Here is a 17,526-nt window from a genome sequence, read left to right on the forward strand (position 1 = left end):
GGCTTATTAGTCCTTTAACATAAACTATAGTACTTAGGGCCTAATTCAAGGTTAATTGCAAAACAACATTGTCCTCAAATGGGCAAAACTATGTGCACTCTAGGGGTGGCAGATATAACATGCACAGAGAGAGTTAGATTTGGGTGGGGTGTGTTCAAACTGAAATCTAAATTGCAGTGTAAAAATAAAACAGCCAGTATTTACCCTTCACAGAAACAATATAACCTACCCAAATCTAACTCACTCTGTACATGTTATATCTGCCCCACCTGCAGTGCACATGGTTTTGCCCATTAGAGGAAAATGTTGTTTTACAATCAACCTTGAATTAGGCCCTTTATCCAGTATTTTGTCCAAACCTGTGGCATGTCTGTAATGGGTGCAGAGTGTACAATGCACATAGACTCCTGTGTCCAGGGTGGCCCACGCGGCACACCCTGTACCCATTTCTACAATACTTACCTCTCCGGCATCCCTTGTTGGCAGTGCTACACAAATTACTGGGAAAATGGTGCAGTGACCATTTTTCTGGCATTTTCACAAGCACAGTAGAACAATTGCCAGAAAAATAGAGAGAAAAGAGAGTCTCCTCACTAATGTGCTGCTAGAGAGGGGGGCCCCAGACGTAGACTGCACACGGGCCCCCTATACTCTTTATATGCCCCTGGTACAGATCAATGCTAAAGACAATACATTTCTTTTGCTATTCCAAACTTAGGGCTTATTTCAGACCTGATCACAGCAGAAAAATTGTTCTCTAATGTGCAAAACCATGTGCAATGCAGAGGAGCAGGTATAACATGTGCAGAGAGAGTTACATTTGGGAGGGTTATATTGTTTCTGTGCAGGGTAAATACTGGCTTCTTTATCTTTGCACTGCAATTTAGATTTCAATTTGAACACACCCCACCCAGATCTAACTGTCTCTGCACATGTTGTATTTGCCTCCCCTGCAGTGCACATGGTTTAGCCCAATAGAGAACAATTTTGCTGCTGTAATCAGGTCTGAATTAGGGTCTAAGTGTAATATGATAAACTAACAGGTTAACTTGTGCAAACTTAATGATTAGTCAATATTTTAATTAACCTTTATTTATAAAGTGTCAACATGTTACACAGTATTTTACATAAAATATTTTTCATTATTCACAATCTTAGTGGAATTTTAAATCCACTATCACCCAAATATACAGACATACTGGGGTATATTCAATTCAAGTCGGATCCTTTCTGACAACCATTGTCGGAAAGGATCTGACAAAGCACAAATCAATGAATGGGCAAATCCGACAGGATTTGGCCATTCCCGACAATGTCAATCTGATTTTTTTAAAAGTCGGATTGACATTCTGAAAGGACACAGCAGGAAACACCGCGGCTGCAGCTCACGGCACTCACCCAGCTCCAGCAAGCGCCACTCACCCGGCTCCAGCAAGCGCCACTCACCCGGCTCCGTTACAACCCGTCTCCTCCTCTCAGCTCCTCCTCACCCGTCCCTGCTCCGTCTCCTCTCCTGTCCTCATCTTCTCAATCCGACTTTTTTTAAAGTCAGATTGTGATTGGCGGAAACAGGGCCAAAACTTGTCAGATTTGTCCGCGTTTCCGACAAAAGCACGTGGATCCGCGGCTATTCTGCAGATCCACGTGTTTTCCGACAAGACAGGAATTCCCGACTTGTTTGGAAAAAAACAGCCCCTATTGAATAGGTCAGAACCCCTTCTGACCTAAATCAGTCTGAAACTGCCGTCTTTCAGACAAGACGGCAGTTCCGACTTCAATTGAATATACCCCATACTGTATCTTCCGGTCTCTGTTAACACTTTTTATTCTTTGTGAAATAACAAATTATGTTGTACATGGTAGTTTCTCATCACTAAAGATAAACCCTCTAAACCCTTTTTTACAGCAGTTTGTTGTATTTTTGTATCTTAGTGTTTATTTTCACTGACGTGTTATTTGCCCGATTTTTGTTTTCATTGAGTGGTCTTATTACTTCTTTTTATTACTACAGTGTTTGGACCTTTACGGAACATTCACCCCTTGAGAACCAGAAAGGTTTTTGATATGTATGTGTGACACAGGGGTTGTAAGCATAGGCGCCACATAACAGTTAAACTCCACACACCTAAAGCCTGGTCTGAACAAAACCCATACTGTATGTCCAGTGCTTCAAATCAGTAGCCCCTGATGATGCTCACTGCTCTCTATGAAGGCTCATGTGCTGTCAACATGTGTCCCATACAGGAACGTGATAAAATTAAACACCAGGAACATCACAAAGAATCTGATTTACTGAACAAGCCCATATCAGCAGTGAAATTATAGAATGTAAGGAGTCTAACCAGATTAATCAGTATTACTCGCTAAGATAATGGCAACACTATATCCAATAATTGCCAAAAAGTTCTGGCAAAAGTATTTGCCCTGAATGATAAGGGTAAGTATCCCCAACACTGCAGGGGTTTTGTATTTCTGCACCCTGAATATTTTAATCTGTGTGGGTGGATTTAATAGTTCAACATTGCATTTGCATGGACATCTCACTTCTCACCCAACATTAAAAAGTAATTCGTTTTTCCACATCTTCACCACTGTATTTCATGAAAGCTTACAACAATGGGTTGTCTGAAGTATTCATCAACTGCAGCACTCCGCAAACTGGTAAGGTTAACTCCATAGAAGCACTGCTGGTACCTATTAGTTAGAAAACATTTGCGAAAATAAAAAACATTACACAATCAGTTCACACATGAAAAAGGGGGAGATGTATCAAAGCTTGGAGACAGATAAAGTACTAACCAATCAGCATCTGTCATTTTGCAGGCTGTGTTTGAAAAATGTCAGGTTCTGATTGGCTGGTACTTTATCGCTTTCCACTTTATCTCTCCCCAAGCTTTGATAAAGGTCCCCCAAAGAATTCTACAAAATTATATGTTTTAAGTAGTGTAGTTTTTATTGGTTCTTTACGCCATTTATTTTTTACATAAAGGAATTTACTTTTTGTATTATTTTGCAATGCGCGGCACATAGAACTGTTAACAAGGCATCGAAACAGAACAATCGATCCCAAATGGCTATCTAAAGAACCCTTTCCTGCAATATCACCCCATGTGCCCTACACTACAGTTAAAATATAGGCAGAAAGTGTAAGTGGCTTATGTAATAGCCTGCAAGCTGCACACACTGCGGAAATTCCAGCAAGTCGGCCTGCATTTTTAAAGAGTCGATCATTTAAAAGTCAAAACCAACCTGGTTTTGCCTTTTAAATGATTGCCACTCTAATAAAGTACTGGCCGACTCGCCAAAATTTCTGAAGATAGTGCAGCTCGCAGGCTATTACATAAGCTCCTAAGGGAGAATGAACAGCTGATTCTGTTTTTATTTCTTTTAGGCCCCACACATTAGGTGATATAACTGAACGATATTGAACGAGAACTCGTTCATATCGTTCAGTGTGTAGGCACCAAAGATGAACGATGCGCGGCCCTGCGCTCGTTCATCGTTGGTGCCAGGTCGCTTATGCATGCAAGCCAATATGGACAATCTCTTCCATATTAGTATGCACTGCTATGGAGCCGGGTGATGGGGGAGTGAAGAAACGGCCGTCGGGCAGCTCAGCGGCGGGTCGCCGAATGTGTAGGGCCCTTTATAGAACCTACACTTGGGCCAGAGACCAAGTTCCACATGCAGTGCACATGTGTGACCCACCATTGCCAGGTCATGTATGCTCAGAAGCGATGCCAAGTGGGCGACAATACTGTAAGTTACAACTTACTGATGACCATTTTTATTTTTTTAATAAATAGACATTTTATATAGCTAATGAGCAACAATAAAAATAGCACTTGTCAAGGCTATGAAATATCTCTCACAGTAGAACATTTTATTCTGTATTTTAGTGATACAAATTGAACTGCAGTTTGTTACCAGATACTCATGAGGTGTCTCTCAATATCCTGTGCAACCTGGTCATCTGGTAAACTTCTAATAAGCCCTTGCTGGTAGTGTATTGCTCTGGCCAGGGGCTTTTCTCCAATTACAGAGAGGTCTATTCATGAAGCAGTGAAAAGAGTGGAGAAACAGACCACTGGAGAAGTTGCCATGGCAACCAATCAGCATATCCCTTACATTTTATAGAATGTACTGGATAAAGGATTCCTTCAAAGCTGATTGGTTGCAATAGGCAACTTCTCCACTGGTCCTTTTCTCCACTCTTTTCACTGCTTCATTAATAGACCCCAGAGTATCTTCAAGTATAGCGCATGCACAATTAACAACAGCACTTGTCTCTAGTCTGGGCATGAATGAGCCAATAAGGCTGTACATGCTCAGTAAACACTGTAACTTTCATGCGTACTGCGTGTGCATGAGGTGGAACGCGCACATGCACAGTACTACTTTCTCTTACGTCCTAGAGGATGCTGGGGACTCCGTAAGGACCATGGGGATAGACGGGCTCCGCAGGAGACATGGGCACTTTAAGAAAGACTTTAGGTATGGGTGTGCACTGGCTCCTCCCTCTATGCCCCTCCTCCAGACCTCAGTTTACTACTGTGCCCAGAGGAGACTGGGTGCATTACAGGGAGCTCTCCTGAGTTTCCTGTCAGAAAGTATTTTGTTAGGTTTTTTATTTTCACGGAGCCTGCTGGCAACAGACTCCCTGCATCGAGGGACTGAGGGGAGAGAAGCAGACCTACTTCTGTGAGTTTCAAGGCTCTGCTTCTTAGGCTACTGGACACCATTAGCTCCAGAGGGATCGGTACGCAGGTCTCACCCTCTCCGTCCGTCCCGGAGCCGCGCCGCCGTCCTCCTCACAGAGCCGGAAGATAGAAGCCGGGTGAGTAAGAGAAGAAAAGAAGACTTCAGAGGCGGCAGAAGACTTCATGATCTTCACTGAGGTAACGCACAGCAGTAAAGCTGTGCGCCATTGCTCCCATACACCTCACACACGGCAGTCACTGTAAGGGAGCAGGGCACAGGGGGGGCGCCCTGGGCAGCATATGAACCTCTTTTTTGGCAAAAATATATATATATACAGCTGGGCACTGTATATATAAAGAGCCCCCGCCAGTTTTTAGTATATTTGAGCGGGACAGAAGCCCGCCGCCGAGGGGGCGGGGCTTCTCCCTCAGCACTCACCAGCGCCATTTTCTCCACAGCACAGCGCTGAGAGGAAGCTCCCCGGACTCTCCCCTGCTTATTCCACGGTGAAAGAGGGTTTTGAAGAAGAGGGGGGGGGGGGGGGCACATAATTTGGCGCATATATGTATGTACAAACAGCGCTACTGGGTAAACATATATTTATATAGTGTTTTTTCCTGGGTCATATAGCGCTGGGTGTGTGCTGGCATGCTCTCTCTCTGTCTCTCCAAAGGGCCTTGTGGGGGAACTGTCTTCAGATAAGAGGATTCCCTGAGTGTGTGGTGTGTCGGTACGCATGTGTCGACATGTCTGAGGTAGAAGGCTTTCAGGAGGAGGAGGAGAAAATGAATGTGGTGTCTCCGTCGACAACGCCGACACCTGACTGGATGGATATGTGGAAGGTTTTAAGTGCTAATGTAAATTTATTCCACAAAAGATTAGACAAAGCGGAAGCTAGGGAACAGCCAGGGAGTCAGCCCATGTCTGTCCCTATGTCGCAGGGACCTTCGGGGTCTCAAAAATGCCCACTATCCCAAATAGTAGACACAGATACCGACACGGATTCTGACTCCAGTGTCGACTACGATGATGCAAAGTTACAGCCAAAATTGGCTAAATATATTCGCTATATGATTATTGCAATAAAAGATGTTTGGCATATCACAGAGGAACCCCCTGTCCCTGACACGAGGGTACACATGTATAAGGAAAAGTAACCTGAGGTAACCTTTCCTCCCTCACATGAGCTGAACAAGTTATGTGAAAAAGCTTGGGAATCTCCAGACAAAAAACTGCAGATTCCCAAAAGGATTCTTATGGCGTATCCTTTCCCGCCAACGGACAGGATACGGTGGGAATCCTCCCCTAGGATGGACAAAGCATTGACACGCTTATCCAAGAAGGTAGCGCTGCCATCCCAGGATACGGCTACCCTCAGGGATCCTGCTGATCGCAAGCAGGAGGTTACCTTGAAGTCCATTTACACGCATTCGGGTACCTTACTCAGACCGGCTATTGCGTCGACCTGGGTGTGTAGCGCTGTAGCGGCATGGACAGATACCTTATCAGCGGAAATTGAAACCCTAGATAAGGATACAATTTTATTGACCCTAGGACATATAAAGGATGCTGTCTTATATATGAGAGATGCTCAAAGAGACATTGGTCTATTGGGTTCTAGAATCAACGCTATGTCGATTTCTGCTAGACGAGTCCTATGGACCCGGCAATGGACAGGTGATGCCGACTCAAAAAGACATATGGAGGTTTTACCTTACAAGGGTGAGGAATTGTTTGGAGAAGGTCTCTCGGACCTGGTCTCCACAGCTACAGCTGGTAAATCCAATTTTTTTGCCTTATATTCCCTCACAGCCTAAGAAAGCACCACATTATCAGATGCAGTCCTTTCGGTCACAGAGAAACAAGGAAGTACGAGGTGCGTCCTTTCTTGCCAGAGGTAAGGGAAGAGGTAAGAAGCTGCACAACACAGCTAGTTCTCAGAAACAGAAGTCCTCCCTGGCCTCTACAAAATCCACCGCATGACGCTGGGGCTCCGCTAAGGGAGTCCGCCCCAGTGGGGGCACGTCTTCGACTTTTCAGCCACATCTGGGTTCACTCACAGGTGGATCACTGGGCAATAGAAATTGTTTCTCAGGGTTACAAGCTGGAAATCGGAGAGGTGCCTCCTCGTCGGTTTTTCAAATCGGCTCTGCCGACTTCTTCCCCAGAAAGGGAGGTAGTGTTAAATGCAATTCACAAATTGTATCTTCAACAGGTGGTGGTCAAGGTTCCCCTATTGCAACAAGGGAGGGGATATTATTCGACCCTGTTTGTAGTCCCGAAACCGGACGGTTCGGTCAGACCCATTTTAAATGTAAAATCCCTGAACCTATACTTGAAAAGGTTCAAGTTCAAAATGGAATCGCTCAGGGCGGTCATCGCCAGCCTGGAAGGGGGGGATTTTATGGTATCTCTGGACATAAAGGATGCGTACCTTCATGTTCCCATATATCCACCTCATCAGGCATACCTGAGATTTGTGGTACAGGATTGTCATTACCAATTTCAGACGTTGCCGTTTGTGCTTTCCACGGCCCCAAGAATTTTCACCAAGGTAATGGCGGAAATGATGGTACTCCTGCGCAAGGGTGTCACAATTATCCCGTACTTGGACGATCTCCTCATAAAAGCGAGATCACGAGAGCAGTTACTGAACAGCGTGTCACTTTCACTGAAGGTGTTACAGCAACACGGCTGGATTCTCAATATCCCGAAGTCGCAGCTGGTGCCTACGACTCGTCTGACCTTCTTGGGCATGATTCTGGATACGGACCAGAAAAAGGTTTATCTTCCGACGGAAAAGGCTCAGGAACTCATGACTTTGGTCAGAAACCTATTGAAACCAAAACAGGTGTCAGTGCATCTCTGCACTCGAGTCCTGGGAAAGATGGTGGCATCTTACGAGGCCATTCCCTTCGGCAGGTTCCATGCGAGGACCTTCCAATGGGACCTACTGGACAAGTGGTCCGGGTCAAATCTACAGATTCATCAGTTGATCAAACTTGTCTCTCTTGTGGTGGCTGCAGAGTGCTCACCTTCTAGAGGGTCGCAGGTTCGGCATTCAGGACTGGATTCTGGTGACCACGGACGCAAGCCTCCGAGGTTGGGGAGCAGTCACACAAGGAAGAAACTTCCAGGGTCATTGGTCAAGTCAAGAGACTTGTCTTCACATCAACGTCCTGGAGCTGAGGGCCATATACAACGCCCTTCGTCAAGCGGAGACCTTGCTTCGCGACTTACCAGTTCTGATCCAGTCAGACAACATCACCGCAATGGCTCATGTAAACCAACAGGGCAGCACAAGGAGTAGAGTGGCAATGGCGGAAGCCACCAGGATTCTTTGCTGGGCGGAAAATCATGTAAGCGCACTGGCAGCAGTGTTCATTCCGGGAGTGGACAACTGGGAAGCAGACTTCCTCAGCAGACACGATCTGCATCCAGGAGAGTGGGGACTTCATCAGGAAGTATTCACACAGATTGCAAGTCAGTGGGGACTGCCCCAGATAGACATGATGGCGTCCCACCTCAACAAAAAGCTGCAGAGGTATTGCGCCAGGTCAAGAGACCCTCAGGCGGTAGCTGTGGACACCCTAGTGACACCATGGGTGTTCCAGTCGGTCTATGTATTTCCTCTCTTCCTCTCATCCCAAAGGTGTTGAGAATAATAAGAAAAAGAGGAGTACAGACAATTCTCATTGTTCCAGATTGGCCGCGAAGGGCCTGGTATCCGGAGCTACAGGAAATGCTCTCAGAAGATCCGTGGCCTCTTCCTCTCAGAGAGGACCTGTTACAACAGGGGCCCTGTCTGTTCCAAGACTTACCGCGGCTGCGTTTGACGGCATGGCGGTTGAACGCCGGATCCTAGCGGAAAAGGGCATTCCGGATGAGGTCATTCCTACTCTAATAAAGGCTAGGAAGGACGTGACAGCTAAACATTATCACCGTATATGGCGAAAATATGTTTCTTGGTGTGAGGCCAGGAATGCTCCTACGGAAGAATTCCATCTGGGCCGTTTCCTTCACTTCCTACAAACTGGAGTGAATTTGGGCCTAAAATTAGGCTCCATTAAGGTTCAGATTTCGGACTTATCCATTTTCTTTCAGAAGGAATTGGCTTCTCTCCCAGAAGTACAAACTTTTTGAAGGGAGTGCTGCATATTCAGCCTCCTTTTGTACCTCCGGTGGCGCCTTGGGACCTTAACGTGGTGTTGAGTTTCCTGAAGTCACACTGGTTTGAACCACTTAAAAAGGTGGAGTTAAAATATCTCACTTGGAAAGTGGTCATGTTGTTAGCCTTGGCTTCGGCTAGGCGAGTGTCGGAATTGGCGGCTTTGTCTCATAAAAGCCCCTATCTGGTTTTCCATATGGATAGAGCGGAATTGCGGACCCGTCCTCAATTTTTGCCTAAGGTGGTGTCGTCTTTTCATATGAACCAACCTATTGTGGTTCCTGTGGCTACACGAGACTTAGAGGATTCCGAGTCCCTTGATGTGGTCAGAGCTTTGAAAATTTACGTGGCCAGAACGGCTAGAGTCAGAAAAACAGAAGCACTGTTTGTCCTGTATGAAGCCAACAAGGTTGGCGCTCCTGCTTCAAAGCAGACTATTGCTTGCTGGATCTATAACACGATTCAGCAGGCACATGCGACGGCTGGATTGCCGTTACCAAAATCGGTCAGGGCCCATTCCACTAGGATAGTGGGCTCGTCTTGGGTGGCTGCCCGAGGGGTCTCGGCACTACAGCTGTGCCGAGCTGCTACTTGGTCGGGTTCAAACACCTTTGCAAAGTTCTATAAGTTTGATACCCTGGCTGAGGAGGACCTCCTGTTTGCTCAATCGGTGCTGCAGAGTCATCCGCACTCTCCCGCCCGTTTGGGAGATTTGGTATAATCCCCATGGTCCTTACGGAGTCCCCAGCATCCTCTAGGACGTAAGAGAAAATAAGATTTTAAACCTACCGGTAAATCTTTTTCTCGTAGTCCGTAGAGGATGCTGGGCGCCCGTCCCAAGTGCGGACTACTTCTGCAAGACTTGTATATAGTTTTGCTTACATAAGGGTTACGTTATAGTTTTCATCGGTCTTGGACTGATGCTATGTTGTTTTCATACTGTTAACTGGTTAGTATATCACAAGTTATACGGTGTGATTGGTGTGGCTGGTATGAATCTTGCCCTTGGATTAACAAAAATCCTTTCCTCGTACTGTCCGTCTCCTCTGGGCACAGTTTCTCTAACTGAGGTCTGGAGGAGGGGCATAGAGGGAGGAGCCAGTGAACACCCATACCTAAAGTCTTTCTTAAAGTGCCCATGTCTCCTGCGGAGCCCGTCTATCCCCATGGTCCTTACGGAGTCCCCAGCATCCTCTACGGACTACGAGAAAAAGATTTACCGGTAGGTATAAAATCTTATTTTTTGCAGATCACTGTGGATCATGGACAGGTAAACACCATATAAGCCATTCTGATATGGTGTTATATAGTTTTATCACATTATGGAGATGCAGACGTAGAAACATACACACAGTATCACTGCTTGTTAAATAGAGACCCTATATGTGCAGTACAGATATGTTATATTTACACTACAAAATGTGCACACTTTAAAATGATGTCTTTAACAAAAAAAAAAAGATTACAATTATTATGTAGTATATATTTTAGACATTACCAAAAATTAGCCCTGGAATAATGTTCCATATACAGTTGTTCATCAGAAAATGGTGCCAGGTGAATATCGCTGAAGGCAGGAAACATCATACCTAAAATACAAACAGTCTGTTAACATCTAGTTAGCTGGTAATATGCATGGCAGAATGGAAGCATTGTGTGATGGTAGGCCAGGTGTAAGGCTAGGCCTTCAGGTGTACAAGCTCTGGGCCTAATTCTGAGTTGATCGCAGCAGCAAATGTGTTATCAGTTGGGCAAAACCATGTGCACTGCAGGGGGACAGATATAACATGTGCAGAGAGAGTTAGATTTGGGTGGGGTATATTCAAACTGAAATCTAAATTGTAGTGTAAAAATAAAGCAGCCAGTATTTACCCTGCACAGAAACGAAATAACCCACCCAAATCTAACTCTCTCTGCACATGTTATATCTGCTCCCCTGCAGTGCACATGGTTTTGCCCAATTGCTAACAAACTTGCTGCTGCGATCAACTCAGAATTACCCCCTCTGTTGGAGCATGGATGAGTGTGAAAAGTGGTGCAAACATACATTTTTCTTGCTTCTACAGCAACATACAGTACGTAATGCAGGATATGTGTTAATTTAAACTGTTTTCACTTAAAATTCTTTAAACAAAGTATTCTAATGAATTAAGGTTTCTAAATATAGATTTTTAAATCTACGTTTCAGTCCCATTGCTTATGGACATATCTAAAAGGCAGGCCAGTATTGTTGAGTTACATTGTTTTTGTTAAATGTAGGTGAAATTGCCATTGGGTTTCACAGTAAACCCCTGTGACAGTCTACATATTTTGTGTTTATACTTCTTCTACACTTCTCTGTGACTTATTCCACATCATAACGCATGACGTGTGAGTGGCAGAATTAATATACATATTTACAGAGGGGGTGTAGGAAATCAGGGGAAGAGGAATAGAGGAAGAGAAGTCTTCAGGTGCCACTTATCTAAGCAGAGGTGGGGACGATATATGTGCAAATAAAATGTCTGAATGCTGCCATATACAAGGGTGGTTCAATGAGTAAGGTAACAAGACCTCTCATGTGTAATGTTCTCTATATCATTCTAATTTCCCACCAGACCAGAGCAGGTAGACCACTGCTTCTCCTCACAGCCATTAGACTGCGCCTCATATCAGTCATACTGTCCCAGCATCAGCTGTAAGATGGTGGTGCTGGAGGAAACATGGTCATACATTGAGGTGCATAGTGTGATCAGATTTCTGCATCTACAAGGGCACATCAGCAGCTGAAATTCATCACCGTCTTGTCGAGGTGTATGGTGATAACGTCATGTGACGGAAACAGGTTTGGGTTCACTACTCATCTTGAACATCTGTCCTGCCGTTATTCAAGGCAGTAAGGCAGTGCAGAGTTGGAGATGGCGCCTGTGTCGGGTTACAACAGCAGCACACAGATCAGTGATCCCCTGTGTGCAGGTTTATTTTATTTGTTTTCTTTTATAACCATTTCTTTTCTTTTTGCATGAAGCCTATGTCCTATCAGACAGTGACCGATCACAGACACCAGCTCCAGGCTCTGCAATGCCTGTCAGATGTCAGGAAGGACAGAGCAGAACTACAGGAAACAGAGCAAGGCCACCTGAATATGGTGTTATTTTATATTGCTTGGTCCAAAAAGATTTAACAATTTAAGTTTGTTAAATCTGGGCTGAATACATTTCCCATCATAGGTATGGGAAATGCGATCAGCATTTTAGGGCATAGAGGGGACTTTTACAAATCTCCTCCAAAAGCCCTGTTATAATTTTTTGTGAAACTAAAATAATGTAGAAATGGTTCCATAATTTCGGTAGAAAAAAGATATGATATGCCGCGAAGGCCCCTAAGTGATACATGCCCTTTACACTGACTATCAGCAATGCTAAACGAAGACGCAGAAAAAGGTGGTTAATTCTAAACACTTGCAATAAACAGAAATATTTATCTCTACATAATTTTACTAGCTGCACCTGTAATAATGGGCGGGATGAAATGCACCCTGAGTTCAGTGGCCGTGCGGGATGCCGGCCGAACTCGGATTTAAAGGGGCAGTCACTTACAAGGCATGGTTTTGCCTTGTAAATGGTTGCCCCTTTAAAAAAACCTCAGAGTTCAGCCAGCATCCCACAATGCCGCCAAACTCGGGCGTCATTACATCCCGCCCAATGTACAGTATCAATGTAAATGTATTTACTTGTCTGTATTATACCCCTTTTACACCGCCAGCATATAACACGGGTTATTGCACATAAGCGTGCATAACCCGTGTTGCTGCTCGTTGTAAAAGGGCAGGGTTGGAATAATCCGGGTCGAGTGACCCGGTATTCCAACTCGGGTAGTTTGCAGGGTTGAACACGGGTTCTACCTGGCAAACTCTGCAGTGTAAACAGGAGCCGGATTGCATCGACCCGGCCTCCTGTTTACAGGGAATGTACGGGCGGCGCTTGGAGATCATGTGATCTCCAACTGCCGCCCACGCCGCGTCATCGGCTATGTCACCAACCCAGCAATAAGCCGGATAGGAGACGGCAGTGGGAAAGGGGGCTGACGCGGGTCGCAGCCGGGTAGCACCCGTGTTGGGCTCCCAGCTGCGAGGTATTTGTATGTACTTATGTATCTTGTTGTCAGTTGTATGTATCCCATTGTAAAGTGCTACGTAATCCCTGTGGCATATTATACATAAAAGTTACAAAATATCTTGAGTGTCAGTAGGTCTAGAATAGTAAAATTCATGCAAAATGTAAATATGATTTGGCTTGGACATAATTACCCACTTTAATCAATACATCTATAGACATGAAACTAACATGATTGTTTCACTTTTCAGACTCCGTTTTACTTGGCAATTAAAGTTCAGTAAGTACTGTATTTGGGTGTTGGTACAGTGGAGACAGTCCACTGTCAAGGAGCCGTATAAACAAATACAGTATGATCACCAAGAATACAGTGAATCCAAGAGATAACAGGCAATGGGAGCAAAGGCAGCAGAGGGCACAGTATGAAAACCAACTGAAAAAAAAATCAGAATTTATAACATACTGGGCGGGATGATGATGCATCACATGTTGCATGCATGAACCCCGCCACTGATCACAAGCATAACTGCATTTATTAACGCTGTAAGCTTGAAAAATATCACAAAGGACAGCTCTCCTGGTAAGAGCTGGCCTTTGCAATAAAATGACTTCCGGGTTTAGGACATGCGAGTCCTTCTGTGCATGTGTCAAGTAATCCTCGTGCCACAGGGGGTGCTGGGGGGAATCTCGTAAAGAAGCTTATAGGCTACTATAGGGCAACACCATCTATAGATGGTGTTGCCTACTGTATCCAAGCCCTGGAATGTATTGCATTCCAGAGCTTGGTGCATATGTAGAAAGCGGGCAAACCTCAGAAAAGGTTTTTTAAATTTCCAGCATTAAGGATATTTATTAAAAAGACTATTGTAAAAGAAATGGGGCTGTAACCCATATTAATGAACATTGGGCCTAATTCAGACCTGATTGCAGCAGCAAAATTGTTCTCTAATGGGCAAAACCAAGTGCAGTGCAGGTGGCGCAAATATAACATGTGCAGAGAGAGTTAGATTTAGGTGGGGTGTTTTTAAACTGAAATCTAAATTACAGTGTAAAAATAAAGCAGCCAGTATTTACTCTACACAGAAACAAAATAACCTACCCAAATGTATCTCTCTCTGCACATGATATATCTGCCCCCCCTGCATTGCACATGGTTTTGCCCATTAGAGAACAATTTTTCTGCTGCGATCAGGTCTGAATTAGGCCCATTGTAATTAAATAGCAATGTTACATTTAAATTCAATATCTATAAGATAAATTATTTGTTTTTGCAGACTAAAAATATACATGTAAGTCTTCCTTTGATCTGTACAACTTTCTCAATTAGAAACTTACATATTATTTTATTTTTAATTTATTACATTATTTAGCTTCTCTCACCATTTGGTTTTAGCCACTTTTTAGAATAGAGGTAACTTTCCACCATTCGTTCATTGAACAGCATGTATCCCATGGGCTCAGAGATAATCACATCCACATACTCTGGGAGAAAGACTTCTTCAATTTTCCCACATAACACTGAGATTTTATCAGAAAGGTTGTTGCTAATCACAAGTTTCTGGGGAAAAAACATATATACATTTATTCAAATATCAGTTTAGATCAGCAGCCATATACCTTTATTACACTATATTGTAATTCCCACCTCCTCCAACCAGGGTCACCAAGGCATACTATGGGCCTGGGTGCTGGATGGGGTGAGGCCAAACCCAGGGACATGAACACACCAACTTGTTAAAACGTGTAGTAACAATACCATGCATGCTGCTTTGAAGGAGGAAGGGGTATTCCTCCTTCTCCTCCTCTATGGCTGTCCTGGGCCCCCAATGGGCTTCCCAAACAAACTCGCACCCTGGTAAGAGCCCCACCCCATCTCAGTGCCACTGTTCCCAACTAACAGAGCTATGGAATCTAGGACCCTGACATTTGGGATATAGCCATCCTCAGTGCCTGATCATGTCTAAATCTGAGGATAGAGGACAATGCTGAATTCCAGATGCCCTAACATCTCAGTTATTTCTTGTGTTTGGAGCACTTGGTCAATATCACTACTGCCAAGTGTATGTGTGTCTCTGTTCAGATCTGTATCAGTAACAACTACTTAAACTCTTTGGAGTTAATTTCTCCTGCATTATTCTAGAGTAAAATCTCCACAGATGCTACTATTTATAACTGGGATTTGTGGTGCGAGTTGTGGGTTATCAATGGCCTGGCCTGTGACTATTCTAATCTTCACTTATGTTCTATGCAAACTTGGTATAGCAGCATTGCTTAATTTGCCAATTTTTATTTCTAAAATCCAACTAATCCTGTAGTGACCTACAATCAAGTTTACAGATGGAGCACATTATTTTGTCACAAATTAAGTAGACCAGTGCATGTCACACAGGGGTGTCATAATGTTTTTTTGATGGGAGGGGGGGGGGGGGGGGGGCAAGATAAAATCTCAGTTTGGCGCCCCTAACTTCTGGCCACCTTAGACAGGTCACTTGTACCTGTACGGAACTCTATGGAGTAGCTGGGCGTGAGTGGCCCCTTGTACACATTATGCCAGGTAGAGCTGCTTATACACATTATGCCAGGTAGAGCCCATTATACACAATATGCCAGTTAGAGCCGCTTATACACATTACGCCAGGTAGAGCCCATTATACTGTACACATTATGCCAGGTAGAGCCGCTTATACACATTACACCAGGTAAAGCCCATTATACACATTATGCCAGGTAACCCCTTATACACATTAGGCCAGGTTGAGGTCATTATACACATTATGTCAAGTAACCCCCTTATACAGATAATGTCAGGTAGACACAGTAGCGTCCTCTAGTCACATTTCACCGCACAGTAGCATCCGTTACTCACATTACAGCACACAGTGGCGTCCGTTACTCACATTACACTGCACAGTAGCATCAGTTAGTCACATTACACTGCACAGTAGCGTCCGTTAGTCACATCACACTGCACAGTTGCATCCGTTAGTCACATTACACTGCACAGTAGCGTCCGTTACTCACATTACACTGCACAGTATGGTTCGTTAGTCACATTACAACACACAGTGGGTCATTTAGTCACAGTATAGCGCACAGTAGTACCCTTATACACAGTACATCACATAGTAGAGCCCCTTATACACATCACACTACACAGAAGAGCCGCTTATACACATTACACCACAGCAGAGCCCCTTATACACGTTACGCTACAGTAAAGCACCTTATACATGCAATGCCAGGTGGAGTTGCTTAAACACAGTATGCCAGGTACATCCCAAAGACCTCCTACCTGCCACCCAAACCAACCCCCCTACCATTATATCATTTGTGTGTTTTGATTTATTCCTATTAAATTGCTTTTAAAATCAGTACAGTTAATATATAATATTCAGCAGGTGCTCACTATTCCTAACAACCACCACCACCACCCTGTCCCTACCCCCTCCCTGAGCTGTTTTGGGATTGAGGGATGCCCGACTTCCACACTTACCAGATGCAGGCGGTGAATAAGCATGGCTGCAACACTAGACGTGGATGTAGCTGCTTCCTCTCCCGCAGCGGCTAGCGCATGTAGATTGTCAGCCTGACCCGGGACACTGCTGGGGCTTGGAAGCCATGCTAGACGTTGACAGCCCCGCTGCCTGTTATACCATTTGACAGGTGCAGCGTCTGTCAAATGGTATGACAGGCAGTGGCGCTGTCAGCATCTAGCAGCAGTTGCGGAATACAGCAGAGTTCCAGAGCGGGGAGAGCGCCTCTCAAGCTCAGCACCTCCCTGCTTTGCAGACTCTGCTGAGCAGTATTGACTGCCTCTTGTACACAGAGGGCTCCACTGCAGCAGCTGGTGGCGGCATGCACAGGTGATTGATCTGGGTGGATGGCACCTCTCTCACGCTTGGGAGGAGCGAGCTGGCCCCTTTCAACCCCCCCCCCCCCATTCCGATGCCCCTGATGTCACACAGGGGTCGTTCCGACCCGATCACTCGCTGCAGTTTGTCGCAGCACAGCGATCGGGTCGGAACTGCGCATGCGCCGGCCACAGAGGCGGTCGCTGGGCGGGAGGGGGCTGAACGGCGGCGTTAAGCCGCCATTTAGGGGGAGCGGTCCGGCCAACGCAGGCGTGGATGGACCGTTGGGGGGGCGGGCTGCGGCGGCTGCGTGATGTGTCACGCATCCGCTGCGGCCAGCGGGAGCGACGAGCAACTCCCGGCAAGCCGCAGGAGCTGCACGGCCAGGGAGTTATTCCTCAAATACAAAGGCATCGCCTCTGTGCGATGCTTTTGTATTTGTGTGGGGGGTCCGGCACTGACATGCGGGGTGGATTAGCCCTGTGCTGGGCGTCCCCCTGCATGTCTGAGTTAACGATCGTAGCTGTGCTAAATTTAGCACAGCTACGATCAACTCGGCATGACCCCCTCAATGCATTGATTGACCCAACTGCATTTATCCATACCATAAGATATTAAAGGGCAGATGCATTTACCCATACCTAAAGGGCAGAGAGATAAAGTGGAGAGAGAGAAACTACCAACCAATAAGCTCCCAACAGTTAGGAGCAGA

The 17,526-nt window shown here is 45.3% G+C and overlaps 1 protein-coding gene across 2 annotated transcripts in view; it reads right to left on the bottom strand.

Annotated features, from left to right (window-relative positions):
* LOC134896907 (histone-arginine methyltransferase CARM1-like) overlaps window positions 1-17,526 on the bottom strand; it is a 279,833-nt gene that overhangs the window by 70,865 nt on the left and 191,442 nt on the right. For both annotated transcript variants that reach the window (XM_063913959.1, XM_063913958.1), the window contains 3 exons: window positions 14,344-14,521; window positions 10,368-10,458; window positions 2,613-2,694 (listed from right to left, as the gene is read on the bottom strand). In XM_063913959.1, the coding sequence (XP_063770029.1) occupies window positions 2,613-2,694; window positions 10,368-10,458; window positions 14,344-14,521 (351 nt within the window). The remainder of the gene's footprint in view (window positions 1-2,612; window positions 2,695-10,367; window positions 10,459-14,343; window positions 14,522-17,526) is intronic.

The sequence above is a fragment of the Pseudophryne corroboree genome, chromosome 1 (genome assembly GCF_028390025.1).
Source record: "Pseudophryne corroboree isolate aPseCor3 chromosome 1, aPseCor3.hap2, whole genome shotgun sequence".
In the NCBI taxonomy this organism is placed as follows: domain Eukaryota; kingdom Metazoa; phylum Chordata; class Amphibia; order Anura; family Myobatrachidae; genus Pseudophryne; species Pseudophryne corroboree.